The 23480-nt window shown below is 39.1% G+C and overlaps 3 protein-coding genes across 3 annotated transcripts in view; 2 read left to right on the top strand and 1 right to left on the bottom strand.

Annotated features, from left to right (window-relative positions):
• Positions 1–917: 917 nt before the first annotated feature.
• six5 (SIX homeobox 5) lies at positions 918–7806 on the bottom strand. The gene is made up of 3 exons (XM_034867713.1): positions 7071–7806; positions 3987–5470; positions 918–2477 (listed from the first exon to the last, which is right to left on the bottom strand). Exons 1-3 carry the CDS (start codon positions 7754–7756, stop codon positions 1834–1836), a joined length of 2814 nt encoding a protein of 937 aa, XP_034723604.1. The 5' UTR covers positions 7757–7806; the 3' UTR covers positions 918–1833.
• A 5375-nt stretch (positions 7807–13181) lies between these two features.
• On the top strand, positions 13182–19783 carry tbcb (tubulin folding cofactor B). Its single transcript, XM_034867721.1, has 7 exons — positions 13182–13432; positions 13965–14117; positions 14529–14672; positions 15155–15248; positions 15738–15929; positions 18113–18185; positions 18285–19783. Exons 2-7 carry the CDS (start codon positions 13998–14000, stop codon positions 18397–18399), a joined length of 738 nt encoding a protein of 245 aa, XP_034723612.1. The 5' UTR covers positions 13182–13432; positions 13965–13997; the 3' UTR covers positions 18400–19783.
• Positions 19784–21397: 1614 nt separating this feature from the next.
• clptm1 (CLPTM1 regulator of GABA type A receptor forward trafficking) overlaps positions 21398–23480 on the top strand; it is a 29948-nt gene continuing 27865 nt past the window's right edge. Inside the window, exon 1 of the mRNA XM_034867612.1 lies at positions 21398–21523. Within this exon, the coding sequence (XP_034723503.1) occupies positions 21473–21523 (51 nt within the window). The 5' untranslated portion in view covers positions 21398–21472. The remainder of the gene's footprint in view (positions 21524–23480) is intronic.

A 23480-nucleotide genomic window follows, 5' to 3' on the forward strand; every position in this document is an offset into this window, starting at 1 on the left:
TAACATTTCAGTAAAATTCAGACTACAATGGATTTGTCTAAGATACCTTGGACAAATACCAATCCAAGGCCACTAGAATAAAAAAGGGTAACCTGCTGGATTTGAAAATCAAAAACTAATATCTGTATTCTATGATTGTAAAACATACACAACAATGTGACCTTCCATGTGAAAATGAATATCATTTTCTGTATGCGTTTTTCCACAAGGATTCATTTTCTTACTGATTGATACATGCTTTAAATAGATTAAATGTATAAAAAAGACAAACAACACACATACCTTTTTAAAATAAGAAACACAACTAGATGTGACACTAAAGTGTATTTTTGTGTACCATAATTGACCAAAGGTTTGACCGCTACCTGTGTTATGACATGACCGTACAATGAGTAGTTTTAGGTTTTAACTGAAGGAGCTATTCCATCAATTTATGACACATCTAATTGTTCTGTCGAGTGGGGATTATTAATGTCCAATTAATAAAGGACAGGACATTTCACAACAGAATATGAGTCAAAACCACTGTCGTAACAACACGGCAGCGCAGCGTAAACATTGTGTAAATGAAAGGTGCAAAGTATACAAATAGAGGAGATTGAGCCATGACGATGCAACCAAATGTGTCACATTATATTTCATTTGAGATCAAACGGACAGAAATTTGGGTATTTATGGAAGTCCATAAAGTGAATCCCAAAACTTGGTTTAGGTGTATGGCACTTTTAAAACTGTGTAGAAAGTCAAAACATTTTTTTTCTAAACATCAAACCTGTAAGATTTTATATAAGGCACTTATCAATTTCAACAAAGAGATTTTGGGATCACAGCAAACATTTAAGTGTCATGTTTCATTTAAAATCTCAGTATTTAAAAGCTGTTATTTCTCATCTCCCAAGTGTACTGGCTTTTTTTTTACTCAGCCCCGGTGCCACATAGAGTCCTATAAAGAACTAAACATGCATTGCATAGATTATAGACCCTTTTATTTCCTGTGTTATAACTATTACTAATGAAGGGCATCATTCACACTTAAAAAGTGCAGAAAGTCTTTTAAAACAGACTGATGAACACAGTTTGGCAGCATGTTTCAGCCCAGACTTCAGTAACTTAAAAGAAATAAAATATTGCTGTAAAGCCCGAAGCTATGATGCAATAATGGTTTCACATCAAACTTAACTGGGTTCCTGGAGTGGAGTGTTTGTAGAATACATCCTCAATCTCTGAGTTCTGGGCAGACACATAAACCTCAACTATTTCTAGATGTATGCCTTTGCCAGATAGTCTTTTGGATAGTTACTGCGGTGGATCCGCAACAAACTGCTCCTACGGCCAGAAAAAAAAACCAGACTTCTTTTCCAAGTACAGCTGAACTTGGTGTCTAGTCCACTGCAAAGAGCTGAGAGAAGAGACAAAGCCATAACGCCTTGCATTATATAGTCTTTTCTTTTTAAACACCCGGACCTGTAACTGGACTAAGCAGAGTTAAGTTCTTCTGTATGCATCTGATACAACAGATAAAGGCAAATACGGATTTGAGGAAAAAACTTTTGAGACGCTTATCCCATATTGCTCTGGCCCTCCATGTAAAACAGAGCTGCGGAGGATATATGTCAAAAGTGCCAACTAAAAACATGATGGTATGAGGCCCTACTGAGAGAGCACCATTGTTGTGCAAGTCTTAACCTGAACAGACTGTTGAAAAAAAAAAACATTTGGCTCTTAGAGGATTAACAATGTGGAGTACAATCTTTCCGACAGCAGAGACTGCCACCTACTGTTTATTTAATCTTTTTTAGTGACCCTGGGTTGCCGACCAGCAAGGTAAACAAGCTACAAGCCCAGGTCATCATCCACAGGGACAGACTGGAGCTGAGTAAGAATCTTGGAGTCCCCGTCCATATCCTCTGGATTCCCCAGTGCCGAGTTGGCTTCCACATCCTGCTCTGGCGAAGGGCTTCCCAGAAGCAGCGACTCTCCTCCAGGTAGGCCTAACAAAGCCGGGTCTACGGGCAGGTCCCCCTTGCCGCGTACATCAAACAGAGTTAGACTAGCGGAAGTGGAGAGGGGCACAGGGCTCCAGGCTGGTTGGGACAGCTGGATGTTGGGTGTCGCCCCACTGTACATAGGACTGAGGGTAAGCATACTTTCTGGAGTCAAAGTGTTAGGGGTGACTGGATGGTCCATGATGGCATGAGGGGAGGGGGCGGCCGGTGTCCCAGTCTCTGGAGCACAGTATGGTGGAGAGGAGTTGATGAAGTTTAGGGAAGATGATGTGAGGCCACTGGGGGTCAGGCCTGAGGTGGTTGAGATGACCGGAGGGGTGAGAACAGGACTCAATCCATTTAGAGAAATGGGTGAAGCCTCGGGGACTGGTTTCAGCGGCAACCTGGCTAGCTGGATGCCTGCTGGGATGGTCAGAATCAGCTTGCCCTGCTGGACACTCAGGTAGGGGCTTCCCCCGAGGAGAAGGTTACCTACGGGGGTGATAAAGTGACAGCAATCAAGACCGAATACATACTCAACACCTTGAACAAGGGGTGCATCAATATGAGCACCATCATACTTCTTTGAGGCAGAAAATTAATTTGGAGACTTACAATACAACTTACAATACCTAAAATAACATGTTGTAGACGATAAACATCTGCTATAAGGGAGAAAACAGTCAATCAGGCATTAATAATCTGTCTTGATAGTCTGTTTATTTAAATTTTTACAAATAAATCCTGTGTATAGTACTTTTTTTTCAAAGCTAAAACCATTTGTCGATCAAACAATAATTGGCAACTATCAATTTTTCATTATATTATTTAAGAAAAAAGTGAGCTGAGTTGTTGGTTTTCTGCTTTTCTTTCTCTATCTTGAAAATAAATGAAGGTAATGGACTGATGAAAAGACAAAACAAGTAAAATGACATCTCCTTGGCAACAAACTTTGAGGTGCATTTCGTTTTTCAGACATTTTATCGACCAAGTAAATTTAAAGATTTATAGAGAAAATGATATACCATATTAATCAATAATAAAAAACAATTGTTTGTACCATTCATGGAATATTTCATCTCATTGTGTATTATGTCTATAACTACTGGTAATTTAGCAATTACTAATGTCAAGGTACTCTGCATCAGCTAACCCAAGTAATAAAATACGTATTACTTTATTAGTTTTGAAAGAAAAATCATGCACCTTCAGTCTAAAACATAAATTTAAAAAAATTTAAGATTCACTGTTTTCATTGTTGATTAATCAACTGCTTAATGACTCTATTAGTTGCTTAGTCAGTTGTTTTGTCTGATCAATAGTCCAAATCCTAAATATATTCAGTTTAATATTAGGCCTGCGCAATTAATCGTTAAAAATTGGGATCTCGATTCACCCCTGTTCACAATTTAATTTTTAAGTTTTTTTTTTTTTTAAAGACAGATCGTCATTTCATTTTACGAGCCGACTGCATGCCAAACGCTGCTACTTTCTTCTGGGAGTTTCAAACAGACGTATAAAACGTATAAAATACGTTGTAAAGCGCTACAATGCTCTCCCCTCTCTTCAGTGAAGCCTCTATGTTTACAGTCTTGTGGTGATGCACCTAATGTGCTGTAGGTGCCAAAAGAATCTGTTTGGGCCTGCCTGTTTGTTTTGTTTTGTTTATGCTTCATGTGTGCAATGAACATTATACTTAGTGAGAAAAACATCATGAATCATCAAGAAACGTGATTTCAATTCTAAGCTACAAAATCGTGATTCATATTTTTCCCTAAATAGTGCAGGCGTATTTAGTATTATACGTGTGAAAGAAAGTCTTCAAAGCTTCACAATTGAGAAGCTAGAAGCAGTTATTTTTGGCCAATTTTGCTTGACAACCATGGACTTTATGCTGACAACGCTTTCAATTGTCAAACCAGTTTGAGTTGAGTTAATTTTCTGATCGACTAATCGTTGCTTGCTACAGTTATTCATAAGTGACTAATGAATTCAGTGTACCTGGAGGAGCAGAGGGCAGCTGAATGATCCCAGAGTTGAGGAGCTGCACACCAGGGGCCACACTGGTCGGGGGACCCACACTCTGAATGGGCCTCAGCTGGTTTATCCTGAGAGGACCCTGTGCGACCCCTGCAGGAGCTGGAGTCAGGATCTGGAAGGGAACTCCAGCAGAGGGGATGGCGAGAGGACTGGCAGGTACCACTTGGGGATAAGAGATGGTGGAAGAAGTTTGGATGGGCGAGACTGGGACCAGCTGAGGCATGGAGAGGGGGACTAACTGTGCTGCTGTGGTGCCTTTGGCATGGGGGACTGGGACTACTTGTGTCGGGGAAGAGATGGAAATCCCCTGTGGGACTTGGATTTTGCTGGGTGTGGAGTTTGTGCCCAGCTGGTGTACCGTTCGCTGTGGGACCTGATTGTTGTTAAGCTGTGAGATAGAAACTATGGTTGTGGCCCCTTCAGGCAAAGTTGTTAACGCATCCTGCTGCTGTTGCACCAGTTTGTTGCTTGTGTTCACTGTCTGGTTTTGGAACTGGGGAGATGGCGAGGTGAGGGGTGATACTGGGACCAACTGGGGGCATTGGGAAACTTGGGCCCCTGAAGAGTGCTGGACCAGCTGGGATACTGGTATACCCTGGATGGAAGGCACAACCTGTGGCAGAGAAAAGACCTGAGGGGTGGAGCTGCTGGAGGAAACCACAGAGCTAGAAGGGTTTAAGTGGGAGCTAGCAGAGGCTAAGAAAACATACTCCCCTTGCTGACTGGAGAGAGGCACAGCAGAACTGGAGAATACCATGCCCGCTGAAGACATAGAGGTGGGGAGGGTGAGAGACTCGTGGCGTTGGGTGTTTTGTGTTAGGACTACTGAGGGGAGCCTGGTTGGGAAAGACAGAGTTGGTGAGGAGGGAGATAAAGATGAAGAAGAGGAAGATACTGTCTGGACGCTGCCCTCTGATTCAGGGACACTGATGAAATCCATTGCATTGACGCTTTCTGTTTTAGTTTGTAGAGGAAGAGATATGATGGATGGAGGGTACGAGACGGGAGTGGTGTTAGTACTAAAAACTTCTGGAAGACTGCTCGGCTTGGTCTCAAGGGTCAAACCCTCCTGCTGTGCCATAGAAACTGCTTGCTGCTGCACACTGATGCCAGGTTTGGTTATTACCTGAGCCCCGTTCAGTATCAAAGGAGAGTTGGTTGCAACAGGACTCAGTGTGACCGCCTGGCAATCGCCCAAGCTTAGCCCATTAATTATGACACCAGCACCCGTACTGGAGATCAGGGAATTTCCATTGAGTAGTAATGGCTGAGAGGCTGTGAGGAAGCCACCGGACCCGTTGAGGATGAGCTGGCCTCCCGTACTGCTGGGGACGGCAGAGAGAGAGATGATGGACGCTGTGGAGCCAGCAGCCTCTTCTGGTTTGTCAGGGGTGTCGTCCATGGGACTCGCCTCGTCCTCAGTGCTGTGGTTTCCATCAGACTCACTGGAACGGAGAAATAAATGGGTCAAAAAGGGATGTGTTGGGCGCCTAGCATTATCAGGGCTCAACTTGAAGACCGATAAACACAAGCCATATACTACCTTTTGTAATTTTCTAATCCTTTAAGTGCTTTGAGTTTAAGACATTAGCCTATCTATGTTTTGCAAAGCAATGATTTCTATTAAGGGACTACATTTACTACACTACTGTGTAATGGGTTAAGCATTGATAGTTTTTTTTTGTTTTTGTTTTATTGTATGTCATTAACCAACATAATTAAGAGTCTGATAAATGAACAAGGGAAAAAAAACTTATTTTATCAAGTTATAGCTATAGGTTATATAGGTTATAGCTTCCAAACTATTTATCAAGCTCGCATGATGGCATCTCATTTCATCATCATTTTTTACTTTAATTTAGGTCTGACCTATGATGTAATTTTTATAGTTTTGTTGTTAAGCCAACTCTAAAACATTTGCACCGTCGACAAACATGCTTCCTGACATCTGATCTTTTTTTTTTTAAGAGTATCCGAAAAAATAACCCTTTAAAACATTGTATCTATCTTCTATTTAAAATGCCTGAGAAAAGCACACAAAAGGTATTTGCAGATTTAGCTTAAATTGAATGATACAAATGTTTTTTTTCCTAATGTGCCCCCCTGTGTGTTATAGAATAGTTTATTTTTAGTGGTTAACTTGTGATACACTGGCAAAAATACTAACCACTCACTTGTTTCATTGAATCCTTTTCAACCTTTTCTGGTCATCTTTACTATCTTATCTACAAAACTGACCATGTTATGCAATGGAGCAGTAATCAGTAAAGAACTCTCTCTGTGGAGAAAGTGAGACAAAGCTGGATCAGATTCCCAGAAGCTCTTTAAGGGTGTGTATACTTGGTTCACGTGTCTTCCAATACATGATCAACTATGCAGATTGTCTGCCAGACCCCCACAATCCCTCTGATGAGATAAGTCTGCTGTGTTCTCTCTTATCTCCTTAAAACTTGCCTACCCCGCCCTGCTTGGTGAAATAGTGTCTCTGAGATTTCAGATTGTGTGAAATCTAAATGAAATTGTGTGGTTGTTTTTTTCCCTTTTCAGCACCCCCATCATGCCTAGTTTAAGCTTTTATTCTAACCTCGGTCACCCTGCAGGTCCTATGCAGCAGTGCAGGGTTTCAGGAAACTTGAGCCATGGTGGGCGCCTGGATCTCACATTTCACAACAAAGCAACATGCTCCTGGTCTCAGACCTGTGTGGCTTTACTGCTGTCAAAAGTAAGCCCCCCTGTCCATCTTCTTATTTAAGGCAACGTTTGTTAGCTGTTAGTTTTGTTACTTTGAAGTTTACTCTTTCTATACTGCCCTGTAGGTCTTTGTTGACCATTAAGGTTGGGTAGGGTGGTAGTTTCAGCGACTGTTCTGAGCGATTGGTAATGTCTTAAAAATACAAAGTAACCAGCTTGTAACTTTTACACAAACAAAGGAAAGTAATAGACAGCCGTCGCCTGAGTAATGACTTTTGTATTTCACCTAAGTCAATCCATAAAGTCTTCTAGTGCGTAAGAATGCAACCAATGTGTTTCCAGTGTTGTTCTTGCCTTTTGCTGTGGGTCCCGGACGGGGTCCTGTCCCTCTGCCTGCGGTTCTTGAACCAGTTGCTGACCTGTGTGAGGGACAGTCCGGTTACTTTGGCAAGGTTTTTCTTCTCGTCCGGAGTGGGGTACCTGTTGCTCTTGTAGCACTCTTTCAGGGCATTTCGGGACTTTTCTTTGAAACAGTACACGGTCTCCTCTCCGTCCCAGATAGTTTTGGGCAGGGGGAACTTCTTCCTGAGCCGGTACTTGTCCACTGCGCCCAGGCTGCGGCCCCGGGACCTCTCCGCCTCCTTGTAGCGGGCTTTCAGGTACAGGTCCTGCAGGAACCCATGGTTAGACGGGTGGAACTCGTAGCTCTCCAGGATGGCGTACAGCTCCTTGAACTCCTCCCTGTGGAAAGCCACCAGTGCCTGGGCCTTCAGCAGGGTCTCGTTGCCACGTAGCAGATCGGACGAAGGAGGTATGGTGGATAGAAACCTCCACAGGCGATCCACATTGCCCGCCTGCAGAAGGGCCTCGCAGAGACATGCTACTTGGTCAGTGGAAAAACTCAGAGCCGACTTTTGGAAACTTTGGAGTAGGTGTTCCGAAATTTGCACCGTTTCGTTCTCTTCTTTGGACTCCGTTGCCGTTGGCTCCTCTGGGCTGTTCTCAGATTGTTCTGTAGACTCCAAAGACAAGGAAGCCATTTTTACTTTAACTTTTTTCCTCCAGTAGTTCCTCCTCCTCTCTCTCTCTCTCTCTCTCTCTCCCTCCCTGCAGCTCTCTCCCGTTCTCCGCCAGGCCACCAAACCACGAATGTGCCTGCTAACTAGTGGCCACGCCCCTTTAAACCACTCTGTCTTTGTTTTAAACTTCCTTCATGCTATTTAGGCCAATCTTTATATGTTATAATATTGTTAATTTGTGAAGATATTCATTTTTTTCCTATTTGATCAAACTTGTTCATAGACAATAAATGGCATTTCTCAAGCTGACTAATGTTGATGATGGAACAAGTATAGAGATCATTCACCTGGGTAAAAGTATTATCATTTTATTGTAAAAAACACTACTCAAACAATACTCCTTCAAGTAAAGGTCCTGTATTGCATGCTTTACATAAAGCTGGGGTCGGCAGTTTTCTGGAAAAGGCCAAACCCCCTCCAGAATTTGAAAATACAAGCCTCCTGCAGCCCCCCCCCCCCCCCCCCCCCCCCCCCCCCCCCCCCCCCCCCCCCCCCCCCCTCTTTCCTTAGCCCCTCCCAGCAGAGGAGCAAGGGCACGCGCTTCATACACTAACCTGTATACCTACTGTATAAATCTATATGTTTTATATCTACGGTAACCTGTAGGGGAATGCCTAATAGTTATTATTTCATCCATCCCCATCATGATTGTTATTCTGATGAAATATATGTATATGTAAATATATATATATATATTTTCTTTTTTTTCTTTGCAAATGTGTGGGCCTGTGTTTCAGTGCTATGGTAAACAGAAGGCAAAACTATTAGCAACCTTTTCTCTCCATGTCTGCAAAGCTTCACCGTTATTGACACATTTTCATCAACACTATCACATTGGACTGCGAGTTGCTGCGGCTCTCTGGGCTGAATTATCCCGGAGAAATGTAAATGTTGTCAAAAGACAGGAAAATGTTGAAAAATTCAAAAAATGTTTAGATAAAATATAGTTTTTTAATGAAGAACATTGTTTGGATCGCCTTTTGATTTGGATTTGTTATTCTGAAATATACCTCATACTGCATATTACAGTACAATACCAACAAATTACAGAATACCATACAAATGCAGTAAAATACAGTTTTGTAGTAATACAGTATTGTTATACTGTAAATTGCATTACAGTGCAGTTACAGTATTTTACTGTAAAATCGATATACTGCAACTTGCTGGAGAGTAACTTACTGTGAATATACTAGGAAATCTTTCACAGTGTATTGTTTATATAATGTGGCAAATTAGGGGAAAATGATCATAAAAAGTTACCAAAGCTGGAACCCATGAAGATTTTCAGATTTGTGGCAATAGTCACTTTTGGATAATTTTACTTTTATTTATTTTAACAGTACCCCCCTAAGGGTTTCTGCAGGCAGACACATCATTTATGATTTAGAATGACTATGGTTCTTTATAAAAGCAAATCTAGATTCTTGTAAAATACATGCCACAGTTCAGAAAGTGCGCCCTGACAGCTCCTGTTCAACCAACAACATGTAAAAGAGTAGTGTTTTATGGCCTCTTCTTTGTGTTTGTCTGTTTTTGGGTGTCTTGTTTGTGAGCTGCATGTGTTTTGTTGTTTCTCCCTCATTCCTGTGTGGAAACATTTGATTGCAAGGATTGTGGAAAAGGTCCATAGTGCCTTCTTCTGTTTTTGTAGTGTACTTTTCTGTATATTTTCATCTTAGACCAATTTTTTGCACTTTTGCTGAAATCATTTTTTGTGTGGAGTATTAGTGTTTTTATACTGTAAATTCCAATCTCACGCGTTTTTCAAAGAGGAGATTTACATTAGAGGTTACATTTTTATGAGTAATACATAAAGGTCTTTGTAAGACAGTGTCTCTGTGTTTATTCAGACTTGTTGTCCCAGTTTTCCATCCTGTTCCCATAGTTTAGTGTACCTTAAGTGGTTTCCTAAAGCAAATACTGCCAGTACAAACACACAATGAAGTCTACACTAACACAGTAGGTAGAATTTGCATTTGTGCATTTTTCCCATCCTGTACATATTCAAATATTTGTTCTTTTTTTATTCATATTAGTATTTCATGTATATTGTATGTATGTACATTTTCCTAGTATTTCATTTATATTTATATTTTGTGCCTTGTGACTGATTTTGCTGCTGTAACACCGTAATTTCCCATTTTTCTTGGGATCAATAAACATCTATCTATCTATCTATCTATCTATTTGTGACATGGTTAATGTATGGGGAAAGCATGCTAGAAGATCCATTTTCTTCAGTGTGTCAATGTGTCTTTCTGCGTGGAATATACAGTATGAAGTACAATACTCATGTCAGTTAAATCCATTCATTTTAGAACAAGTTCAGAAGATACACTTTAAAAACAATTTTTGCTCCCCGTTATAATGATACAAACTGAACGTTATATTTGTACATACAGGCTTTAACCTAAACCTCAGATAATAATGAGAAACTATGTGACAGACACAGAAAGTAGCATGTTAGTCATGACTTATGTGCCACAATATGTGAGCATTACTTGCAGATAAGGCATGAATGACGCCCAGCAGGTTTACAGACCTCTATCTCCCTCAACAACCATATGAATGTAAATCTTCATTGTGGGACTGGGGTCTTGTCTCAGCTTCCCTCTGCTCCTCCCAGTCTGGTGTTTGGTTGTAGCTCTCAGCTTGCTTTGATCTTCTCTTTTCTGCCCATACTGGCTCCACTGTTATCTGTGTTCGATGAATAGGCCTTGGTTCAATAAGAAGTCTATGTCCATGAATAAAGAAAAGGTTAGATTTCCTGGCAGGGAAATTGTTTACCAATATCTATTATTTTATTTCCATCAAACTGCGGCAGGACAAAACAAGGGAATTTACAAACAGGGGATTTACAAATGACAGCTCAGATCATTCCTCAAATAAATTGCAGGACTATGTGATTTCCATTTGTAGCCTGGGCTATTAGCCTACTTTATTCTGTAAGCTACATATATGTAATGTGCAACTATCAGATATGTAGGCCATAATAGGTCGTTAGCTTCCAAACTTGAAAAATGCATGCTTGAATTGGTCATCCTTTAAATATTGCTCATAAAAAGAGAGGTTGTTCACCATAGTTTAGACTGGAGGTCTAATAGCGATGCTGTGGTTGTTTCTACGGTCTCAGTTTAGCATTCACAGTGTCGGTTCTCTGTGGAATTCTGGAAAAAAATGGAAAATTATTTAAATGTTCAAAAGAATCACCAAATTAAATTAGAAGCAAAAGATGTTATTATTGAATATGATCACAAGAACCAAAAATTACACAGGATTTTATAATTATTCTACAGGGGAAATTTTATATCCATAAAGCAAAATTTGCTAAATTACGACCAGCTTTTACTCACTTCAGAAGTCAATTTTGAAACTTTTGTGAGTCTATCCAAATCATTAATAGTAAGAAAATTATCTATATAGCTGATCTACAGCAAGATTTTAAGGAATTATAATTACATAGCCTTAACCCATCTCGTCCTGTCTTTGTACTGTGTTTTGTGTTCTTGATGTTTATATTTTAATCCACTCTTCCCCTTTTTTTTTATTTGTATACATTTTTATATTTTATGTCCATTCTTTTTTTCTCTTTTAAGATACTATATGTGTACTGTGTAATAAGGATGTTTTGTTTATTTACTTTTTTTTATGCTGTCTATTATTTAATTTTCTACTGATGCCAAAGTGTTCAATGAATGTTTAACATGTTTGTAAAATTTGAAGATGATAATAAAAAATAAAAATAAAAAAAAAGACTCCTGTCTTATGGTTGGTTTTACATCGTGTCAATCTGGCGTTAAGTAGGCGGTACCGCACCCCCTTCGCTATTGATTGGTTTAGTTTTTAACCCCTACATGTGATTGGTTTTTGACTGTATGGGCACGGCTAGGTCTTTCTCCGTCCACGATCTTTTACTATACACCCGCTCAGTCTGGATAGAACGTTCTAGAGCTGGACGTGCGTAGTTCTGGTGCGTTGCAGAAATTGATGTTTTAATGTGCACACGCGCAACCCTTGCACAATACACACCATCTCCGTTTATAGCGTAGTGGTGACTAGGTTACATCGTGACACAAGCTTTCCGAAGCATTAAATCACCAGGAAGCTTTGACAATGGCCAACTGTTTTGAACCAGATGACAGGCTACAGTAAAATCGGCAACATCTGCAGGCCACCTTTGGTAATGCGTTGTATGGAATGGATGGATTTTATTTGACCATGAATTAACAGTTAGTCAGAGTATAAGCTAGGCCTACGTGGTATTACTTTCACTGTTGTTATGTTGAGCAGTAAAGCTTCCAACAAACATTAGAAAACATTATAGCATTAGAAATCCGTGACCTGTCGGTGTAGTGAGGTGAGTGTTAGCGTGGTGCCATGGGCAGTGGTGGAATGTAGGCTAACTAAGTAGCCACATTACAAAGTACTACTACTACTACTACTACTACTACTTCTACTACTACTGTAAGTAACCTACAAATTTAAGGTTCTTGTACTTTACTTGAGTCTTTTCTTTTCATGCTACCTTCTACTTCTTCTCCACGACATGTTAGATAGAAACATTGTAGCCTACTTTTTCTGGCAGCTTTAGTTAACCTACTAGTTCATTTTCAAATAAGTTTGTTTTGACACGAAACACATTTAGTTTAAAATACGATGTTTTATTATAAACCTTAAAACTACCCAACAACCAAAGGCCTTATAACGTGAAGTCAATGTATGACTTTTACTTGTAACAGATCTGTGGTAATAGTATTTTACTTGACCTAAAGGTTCTGAATAGGATAGCCTACTTCAAATAAGAGAACGGGTTAGAAAAAGAGCCAGTCAAATTTGTTGAACTCAATTTTATTAAAATCTGCGAGAAAAAAAGCACTTCGAGAAACGTAATGCAACAGTGGCAACAGCGTTGGGACAACGCAATAAAATAGAGACATTTACACTCAATCCGAAAAAAGGAGTAGCATAAGGCTCACAGGAGAAAAAAATGGCAAGAGCAAGTAACAACGAGCAGGCTGAGAATAGGCCACAGCCAACTAAACCGCACACATAAAAAGGAAACAGTGTTTATTTTACTCTGTTGGACAATTTCCCCCAATTGTGTGTGATGTGTTTAATGATAATACTATGATAGACTAGGGACTATTTGTTGTGATCTGAGGTTAGCTCTACCAGATCTGCTTGTTAGTTGCAGGAAAATCAGAGAGAAAGGACATGTTGGAAGAAATGAAGCGATTTGGCAAAGCAGGAATAAAAAACATACTGTGGTGTGGTGAAAGTGGACAAGGCCAAAGATGCTTGGTCAACTTCCTGCTGAGAGCAGAGGGACCCTTTCTTTCAATGTCAATGAGAGGCATTGATGAGGAAAATCAAAACCACTCAAGACTGACATGACACTGTAGGAGTTGATTTACTCCACAAGATGGCAGTAGTGCAGCATTAAGGTGCAAACTGTCTTAGAATCCAAAGAAGAAGAAGAAGAAGAAGAAGCGGAAGACGAAGAAGAAAAAGAAAAAGAGGCGAGGCATCCAAACGTCAGTTGCTGCGATACTTGTTGTGCTGTGGAAGCTGGCAACAGTGTAGAGTAACGTTAATCTGCTTCAGACGTAACATCATTAGGAATTAAACGTATTTGTAAGTAGCTATTACAACCTTGCCGTCCAGACGAGGGTGCTTAGTGTATCCAACTTGACTTTGTTGTTGCTAGTCAACCAAACAGTTAGCGTTGACGCAGTCTGTGGCTAACGTTAGCGCTCATCTAAACTAACGTAACGCTAGCTAAAATACGAACATGTGGAATGAAACTTAAATGATCACAGTTGATACAATGTGTGAACATGAGAGAAAAATATGGTCATGTACCAAGTTACATTGCTATTATTATTTTACTAGGACGTGATTTAACGGAACAATGTGTGATTCGTTGTTTGTATTGCGTTCCTCCTTGTGTGCCGTTAGGCATTGCTAACTTGACATTAGCCCTTTCATTAAGGAATTTCATTTATGGAAAACTGCCTCAAACAACGTTTACTTAGCTACCTAGCTAGCTAGCTATCTACGTGTATTAATATTTGGAACCATGCAACAGGAATGACCTATTGACAAAATTTTTGTTTAACTGTTGTTAAGATGTTGTATTTGCTAATATTTCAAATTGTTTGTCCAGTTGTTTTCAGTATTCCACGGTCCATCCATCATCATGGACGGCGGAGTGATCGTAGTTACCAATCCGACTGTGAATGTGCGCCTAACAAGCACCATCTCCTCCTTTGAGGTGCAGCGCAGGTTCGATAGAGCGATTACTATAGCAGTACTGAAGGTGAGACTCAGTTTATCATAACTTACTACATTGTACATTTCTAAACTGCACACATTTTCTACTGTTTCACATTCTGTTGGGGGGTGTTCCTAGATCTGACCTACACAATAAACTTTATATTGACATTATTGTTTATTGTTGTCATATCAGGTAATTTTGGGGGTCCTGGGAAAAGAGAAGTTTTGGCATTATAATAAAAAAAAATCAAACATTTTAAAATTATAATATGACGAGAAAACAACATTAGGTTTTGGTAACCATTATCAGTACATTACAGTGTGTGTCACACGCTTGTAATTCATATCCATATTAACTATTGTGGCAGTAAAGAATAAGTGGCTATAGCTCAATAGCCAGGCCCTAAACACTCCCCTGGCATTACATGTTCTATTTTGTGTGTATTGTCATCAGGGAAAACTGGAGATGATTCTGGGTGCATCTCCCTCCTGCATGGACCTGGAGTTGTTCAGTGTCTCTGATAAGTTCATGCAGAAAATGGACGACAATGAAGCTTTGCTGGGTTCCTATCCTGTGGATGATGACTGCAGAATACATGTATGTAGCTGCTTGCTTTGGAAGCTCTTTAGTATAGTGGCCCAGATTGGCCTTTGTTCCAAAAACGATTCTGTAATAAGATAACATGCTGTCTAACATTATACATTTTGTAAAAATGACATGTTTCCTTGATGTGTGATTGAAATTCTTTTATTTTTCAAAGTTTGGAAATAAAGATTTGCAAACAGGTTTTAGAATGATAACCCTGCTATGCAAGTAGTGGTTAATAAGTAATAATCCTTTTCACTTTGTTGTACTAATGAGTACTTAAATTCACCAACAAGTGTGAGTTTCTAAAACAGCTTAACACTGCATTACTATTCAATAATAATGTAATGTTGACAAAAATAAGAGACAATGAAAGTTTCATAGTTAACTTGCTTGTGTGAAGCTTAAGTGATATGCAGTTATTGTCTACAAATGGATAGTACTGGTGTGGTCTTTTTTTATTTTTTATATCTGAGTCTCATCCTGAATTACAGGTTACTGATAGAAGTGGTCAGATGAGCGAGTTCACGGATGTTTCCAAAGTGGAGAAGTTTCAACTCGCAGATGAGGACTATGATAAGAGAACAGGTATGCTATGGGTCTAACATAGCCACGCTTCTTTCAAATTTGCTATTTTCGTACCATAAACTTTTCTTTGCTTTTTGAATTATGACATTCAATACATGTTCCCCAATTGCATGACCTAATCTGGCTTTTGCAGCAGAAAAGCATAACATTTACTGTAGCTACACAATGAATACAATTTACTGAATGAATTAGTTGATAATTAAGTCAATCCACTGCTAATGAACCATATACTATCAATCAGGTGATCTAGATAATTGGTAAAACAGTCAATAATGAAAATTGATTTTAGTTGCAGTTTTAGTATGAAATTAAATACACCCATCATTTTGCACCAGAGCAATTATAATTTAGAATGATTATCTTGTATGCTAACCATTGACAAATGTTGTAAAGGAATTATTAAATCTTATTTGATTTACAATGTTTTACAGCATTCAATGTATTTTGAAGTATTCTATGTTTAGGACAATGCAACTGTCTTTCTTTCAGATTCAGCCAGGTCCTTCAAGAAGAAACAACGTCTGGGTCAATTCAATGAGGAAGAAATGGCCAAGAAGAAAGCTGAGACTGCTGCTCGGGAGGAGAAACATAAGGCTGCTGCTGATGCCATTTCTGTTGGCAGCAGATGTAAAGTGCAGGTCACTGGGCAACCCACAAAGCTTGCCACAGTCATGTATGTTGGTAAGTGTGGATATGCTTAGCAGGGCTGTCCTTGAATAAAGGAATTCTTAGTCGAATAACACTCATACGATTTTGTCAACTAATCAATTAGTGGATTGTATAGTCGACAAGTCTGTAAAACTGAGTTTCTCCACAAAATAATTGGCATGCGTGCATCGATACAGTATCGCCACGGAGTTTTAGGAGACTTAATGCTGGGTTTGTTGCCCCATCCTCAAGCCAAATGCTGGCAACATTTGCAAATGGCTGATACATTTGCTTAATTCATCAGCCAAAAAAACAATTGTAATCGAAATAGGTGGCTTGTAAAATGTCAACTTTCACTAGCCGTCAACTTTCACTAGCCGTCCGTTAAACACTGGTTGCTGAAGAGGAAATCATCGCATTTCATCTGATGTGAATAGATGCTGCCTCAAGTTTAACCATGTCTCTCTGTGTTAGGGTTAATTTAAAGTTTGCACTATATTGTCCCACTTATTATACGGCTTATTACATGGCAACTCATACTGAGGTTGCACACTTATCAGTCGTACAGTTAGCTTTACCGCTAATGAGCGCGGCTCTCCGGCAGAAACCAGGTTACCCCAGCAAGTGAGCTAACATGGAGCTAACTGATGCTCTGTTTGCACTGTTGCCAATAGCTGTGTTCTCCATCCTCTCTCTTCTTTTGTGATTCGCTGATCAGCCGTATGACATCCAAAAATGAGCACAGAAGATGAGCCTGAATCAAGTATTCAACCAAGCCTAGATATCACAGTATATTTTTACATAGTCTGAATTGTTTTTCTTCAGTAATGTAGAATAGTCCTAAAAAATGAATAGATTTAATTTAACCAAAAGAGACGTGTCGCAGCACTGTATTTACATTGTCAGCTCAGTGTATATGTGTATTTCACTCCTTTTCTTACACAGATGCATATGCATTCGTATGCACATTTGCATATGTGTGACATCGTTATGCAGTCATTTGCATAAAGCTTAGCTGTTGTGTCAGCAAGGTACATACAAAGAAATAGCAATCTTTAGCCAGATGATCACAAATTCAATACAGGAATTTATTTCACCTTATAATTATTACTTAGGTAGCCTATCTTTGAAGTAAAAAAAGAAAAGAGAAAAAGATCAATAAAGAATTTTAAAGAAGGCTGGCTTGCTTGCCCAGGGCCAGGCCAGCTCAGCTGCGTCTTTCTCCTGTCGCGTCCTGCTGTCTCATCCACCTACACTGGCCCCATCACCCTGTCCTGACTCCCGTTTCTACCTGCCTACGCACAAAATTGATTCAGAGAGAGGTGACTGTTTTAGCGGCCACAGGAGAGAAATACTGTGCGTGCTTACTGGACAATACTGGCAACGTTTTTGCAGAAAGTTGCTCTCTTTTCTACAGAAAGTCACCTGATTTGTTGCTAGTCGCTTTTGTGAAAAAACATTGCGAAGGGGGTCTGAAAAGTCTCTAAATCTTGTGACCAAGTCGCTAAGTTGGCAACACTTTTTTCATGGAGACAGACGCTGTGTGCATGGAGGGGAGGGTCTGTTTATGTGTGCGTGTGTGTAGAATGACAGAGAGACGTAGAAGAAGAGGGAAAAGAAATGCAGCTGAACGAATGTCTTAAATAGCATTAAAAAAAAAAAAAAAACGAAACTCTGTGACACTGTTAACACTGTGTAACTCACATGACTATCCATCGGATTAGGGACGGATCGGGATATGGGTCCCATACAGTGCGTCGTACACTTGTGGCACAAGGTGCGTTGCACTATTGCCTGTGCCTCAGCCAAGTCGGCTAAATTGACAAATTGGTTCAACAACTTGAACTCGTACGGCCCTGCACGCGCATATACATAGCGGTGAATTGTTGTCTAACGTCAACGTAGTCTAGTTTATTCTCTCTAAACCAGTGTACAGAGACGCTTCTAGTTCACCTTTTATTTTTCTTATTTTATCTTTTTTTTGTGAGACCATAAAAGTTTGCTTAAAATTTGCTTGACAATCAGATGAAAACATGACAATTGTTAGATTGGGAAACCCCCGGCTTGATTTATTGAGTAACCACCGTCGTGTGACTGCCTAGCTTTATCCGGATGTTAGGGTTAGTAAATGGCAAAAAGATATCCTGGTTATGTTGAACTTGCTCCGTTGCACAGGACACTGGTGTAAAGAACAATGTTGTTACGTTTTTTTGCAGGTACAACACATTTCAAGCCAGGCTACTGGGTGGGCGTGAAGTACGATGAGCCTCTGGGAAAGCATGATGGAATGTAAGAGCACTATCATTATTTTTAACAGCTATGCACAATGTTGATCATGACTTTGATTTAGCATTTGACCCTTCCTTTTATTCAATTGTGTTCCCACAGTGTTGACGGGAAGCAATACTTTGAATGTGAGAACAAATACGGTGGATTTGTGAAGCCCCTGAGTGTGACTGTTGGAGACTTTCCTGAGGAGGATTACGGTTTAGACGAGATGTAGGACTGTAATAGGACAAAGTGGGGTACAGTTTTTTCTGCCCTGAAATTTGAGAGTCAACCGTATCCATTCACCAACCAGGGATGAAGGAAAGTCATTGTTATTGTAATAAATGAAATTTCTGTTTTGTGCTTCTCTGGGGGGCATGATCCAAAGAGCTGTGTCTAAAGGTCTTTTAGGTTCAAGTTCTCTCTCACTAATGTTGGCACAACCTGATAGAGGTGAATGTCCGGTAGGAAATCTCTCGCTGTGCTGGATAAGATGATAATAGTACAGAATAGTCACACCAATACGGTTAGATAAAGGAGGGGTTTGGTTGCATGTAAGGCAGCATAATAAAAGTTAGTATGTTGTCCTTCACGTCATGCCCTTCTGTTCAATTTAATTTGCTTGCTTTAGGAGTACTTGTTGCTGCCGAGCCTTCTCAACGTGGAAATCTAAAAGTCTGCATTGACAGTTTTAGATAATGTTTCTCATTTAGTTTGCATCAGTTTGTACCAAGATGACTGTATGTAACTGTTTAGTTAACTGTAGTCTGAGCACGTTTTGGAGAACCCTGACATGACATACATATCTTCATTTAAGGTAAGCTGGAGAAATGCTTTCCAATCACTGATTAAATCAGTGCTTGATAGTCACAAACACATTCCACCATATTTCACTCAGGAGTGACAGTTAAGAAATTCACAGTTGATGAGGAAAGAACAACAGTAGCCTCCACAGTCCTTAGTGCAACATAGCTGTGTAGAGCAACATAGATGCGCACTGATATGAGTGTAAAAGTATGCAAGGGTAAGTATTTCCTCTTCAAACAACTTTAAATTCCTAAATTTTCAGGTTTGTTTGTAAGCAAAACTCAATTTTTAGGTTTTACAGGTGGTTATGTCAAATTCCCTTTTATTTTTCTGTGACTGAATTCCTCCTAAATTGTGTGCAATTGAATAACTTTCAATTTTAATTCGAGCCTAAAGTTAAAGACTACAGTTCTATATAAGCATGACACATTAGATTTCATGGAGTTTAGGTACAATCTCTTAGCACTTATAGGACAAATTTATATCTGTTTATCCTATAAACAGTTTTCTGTTCAGGTGGGTGGCCTAGGTAATAATCATTTATGGGAGATGTTAAATTCTGAAACATACCCGTTTATGTTTCCCATCTGTAGAACAATCTGCTTACAATATTTGATTAGAAACCAGTTGGCCATGGTAATATTAGAAAACGCGAGGAACAGCAAAACATAAAATGTTCTCTCTCCAGTGAACTGCCTCTCTCAGTCATAATCACCACAACACATGAATAATCTGCCTTATTTGTGCTTTGATTTATATTCTTTGTCCAGTACTGTTAACATTTTTTTTTCTTCCATCAACTGATGTTTACAGAAGAAATGTAAATTAATTATTATTGTGGTTTCTTTTCATTACCACACATACACAAATGTAATGTTGTGTTCTCTTTTCCTTTTTAAAAAAACAACTCTGTTCATCTGATGTGCTGGTGTAACTATGTGGCGAAGGATAAAGCATAATAATAAAAATGATTTGCCAGTACAGCAGCGTATCAGATTGAGTTGATTTGTCATGTACATGTAATCTGACACTAGAGCTGCAAAGACAAATCGATTAGTTGTCAGCTTTTTAATTTATCACCAACTAGTTTTTTTGAATAATTTTCTTAGAAAAAAACATAAATGTTCTCTGATTACAGTTTTTAAATCTGCATATTTTCTAGTCACTCCTCTATGACAGGAAACTAAATATCTTTGAGTCAAGGACAAAACAAGGAAGTCTTCTTGGGATTTTGGAAAACATTGATCAACATTTTGTAAACCAATAAATAATAATTGAGAAAGGTATTTACTTTTTTTAAGAATCATTATACTGTCAATGTTTAGTGCAAGCATGCAAAACATCTTGAAGGGAAAAAAATCCTTGTTTCTTTCCCAAGAAACCAATGAGAACAAGTTTGAATGCCTTCTTTGAGAAAAAACACCTAAAAAACAGTAAACAGTGCCTGGACACACTGCATTCAAGACAACTGTACAGGCGTCTGTTAGTGACTACACACAGTACACAGAATATTCATTCAAAGGTATCATCAGCAAAGTATACTTCAAATATCAAAAGTTAAACTACTCATGCAGAATGACCCTTTTCTGAGTGTGATCTTGATGGATTCATATTACTGATAAATTAACATGTAGGCAGCATTTAATGTTGTAATTTGTTGATGGAGAGCTGAGGTTGAGGTTACAGGTATGTATATGGTGTTGTGTAAAGATGCGGTATGGGCCTCTGAAAAGCAGCATATTTGCATTTCCCCCCCAGCAGCATTAAATACTAATACTTCCATGTATTTGTTTTAATTTTATAAAGTTGCACATCCGAAGGTGCATGACCAATCACAGTGTTTCATGCCGTTTGATCCGCCCTGTCACAAAACGCATCTTACAATATTCATCAGCAGTAGGCTACAAGCTCTTACAGTTTTAATAGCTTTTAGATTAGAGGAGTGTGAATTGATTGGCTGCAATAATATTAATCAATAACAGCTTACACTGTGTTGAAGCAACACTATGTAACTTTTCCCACTTTGGTTCCCTACAGGCTGAAAACGGAAATGTCCCATTATGTCTCATAGGAACTACAGTTGGGCTACCCGATGCTTCATCCTGCCGTTTAACGATTTTGGAAACATTATTTTAAGTTACAAACGTTATCTAGTGTTGCTTTAAGAGTTTTTATGTAGATCTTTATCCCTCCCTAGCTAAACTTTGACATTGTTTAAAAAATATAGTTTTTACCTATTCTGTACTTGAAATGTGTTTACGAGTGAACTATCTTTAAAATGAAATAAAGGTAAAAAAATAACTTACATCCTTCCCATAGACTGTTTATATTAATTATAATATAATATAATATAATATGATATAATATATTCAATATATAGTCTATGATCACTCCCTTGAAAACACACGTCAGTGCAATGACGCTACAAACTGTCCTCTCGCGAGACAGAGCGCTGTTTCCCAGGCAGCAGTGTGGTGTGTGCGCGATAGAGACAAGGAAAGATGGCGACGCAGGAGAGCGCAGCAGCTAAAGCTATCGAGAGCAACGGCGAGGTAAAAATGAATGACACTCTAATAATCATATTTACTTTACACGTCTAGGAAACAGAGACAGTTTAATTGTTATGAGCGTTAAATGCGGGACCGTTAACATTTAAACGTGTTGTCGATCGTTACACGAGCCTCAGTGACGTTGTCAGTGCCGGTTGGTTTTAAAACGACCCCCCTCCTGCCGTTAACGGTCATGTGCTGATAAATCCTGTCCGAAAAAGTGGTGTTCGTGGTGAATTTCACCTGAAGACATACAATTACACCAAAGGGACAACATAATTAGTTGACTATATGTGTGTCAACCGGAGTGTGTCACCAGTCAGCTATCACAAGGCCTGAACCTGAAAAACGCAGCTGGGCTTCAGTAACCAGGCCGGTCTAAATCGGCTCACACACACACAGACACACACACACACACACGTCTTCACTGTTAAACCATGTCACCTGCCTTTTTATTTACAGTCAATACAGGGAAAACTTTAGGCTCAATGTACATTATGTAGCTACGCCTCGCGACAAAGCTTTATCTGGCAGCTCATCTAGGGAACTTCCATTGAAAAGCGAGATCAGGTGGAACGTTAGACATCGTCAAATCTGGTTAACCTTGGAAAATGCTCCCCTAAATTGTTTTATGAACTATTAGGATGTAATTAACATTAATCTAGCAAACTAGCAATTGTTTCCGGAGTGACTGATGTTACCGGAGGTTAAAGTGAATCATCACTTTCCAGAGGCAAGCCACTGGTTTTCAATGTCTGTCTTTGTCCATCACTACTAATGATGCAATATTGATATGATCAAACAAGCAGATTCTAATGCTGTATAAAATTGCAAATAGTTGGTATTTTTACTAAAAAAAAAAAAAAAAACCAAGACAGACCAATATTTTTGGCCTTCAACTTATGTTTGATCAATTCATCTCTCAGGACTAGAATCTACTTGATAATAGAAAAAATCATAATCACAAACATTTTAGTCAATATTGAATACAAATATTTAACACAATTTACTCATTGACTTACTCAACAGTGAAAACACCTTCAGCTGTGAAATTTCCCATTTTCCTTTTTTAAATTCAGAACAAAAGACAAAATAAGAGTTTACTTGCAAAACGTAATTTTTCTGGATTGCATTGTATCTGTGATCGTTGAAAAAAAATAGATGAATTGCTCTGCACTACTAGCTCTAACATTAATTTTTTAGTTTATTTTCATGGTTTGGGTTTTAAATCTAGGGCAACGTTATTCTTTCAGTTCTTGCCTCCCATGTCGTTATCACATTGAAGTCTCAGAGCTGAGCGAAGATAAATCTCTGAGAATTGCAGTAAAACCCAGAAGGTTGCCTACTAATTCTTTTTGAAAGGTATTTTCCAGATGCAACCATCTGGATAAAACATTAGTAAGAGCAACTTGAGAAACAGTATACATAATCATTCTTTTAGGATGTGGGAAATGCCTTCAAAGTAGCAGTTACATGTTGCTAAACAATTTTTTTTTGGGGGGGGGGGGGGGGTTACACAGATCATCTATCTGGATTTATCTTCTAGAATAACGGATGCCTAGCTCTGTGATTCAAATCTAATTGTAATACATCAGTGGCAGAAACTAGGGCAAGGGTACAACATGCATGCCATGTCTCTGTTGGTAATGAAATTGCTATGTCAGCATAAATGTGCTATTAGTTTTTGAAGAGGCAGTTATGTTGCTCCTGAGTCCCTCCGCTGCTGGTGAATCACTTCAGTTGAGAGAAACGTCAGTGGTATTAATCTAGGGAAAACACTAAATGGCTACCTGAGTTTTTAATTATTATTTTTTGGAGGCTACTGATGTAGGCTTAATTTATTAGTAATAATAATAATTTATACTGTTTAGTGATCCCCAGTGGGGAAATTACAATTTACACTCTGTTTTGTTAGAAATAACTACACACAGGCGGGAAAAAAAAAAAAAATATGTATATA

The sequence above is a fragment of the Etheostoma cragini genome, chromosome 3 (genome assembly GCF_013103735.1).
Source record: "Etheostoma cragini isolate CJK2018 chromosome 3, CSU_Ecrag_1.0, whole genome shotgun sequence".
NCBI lineage: Eukaryota > Metazoa > Chordata > Actinopteri > Perciformes > Percidae > Etheostoma > Etheostoma cragini.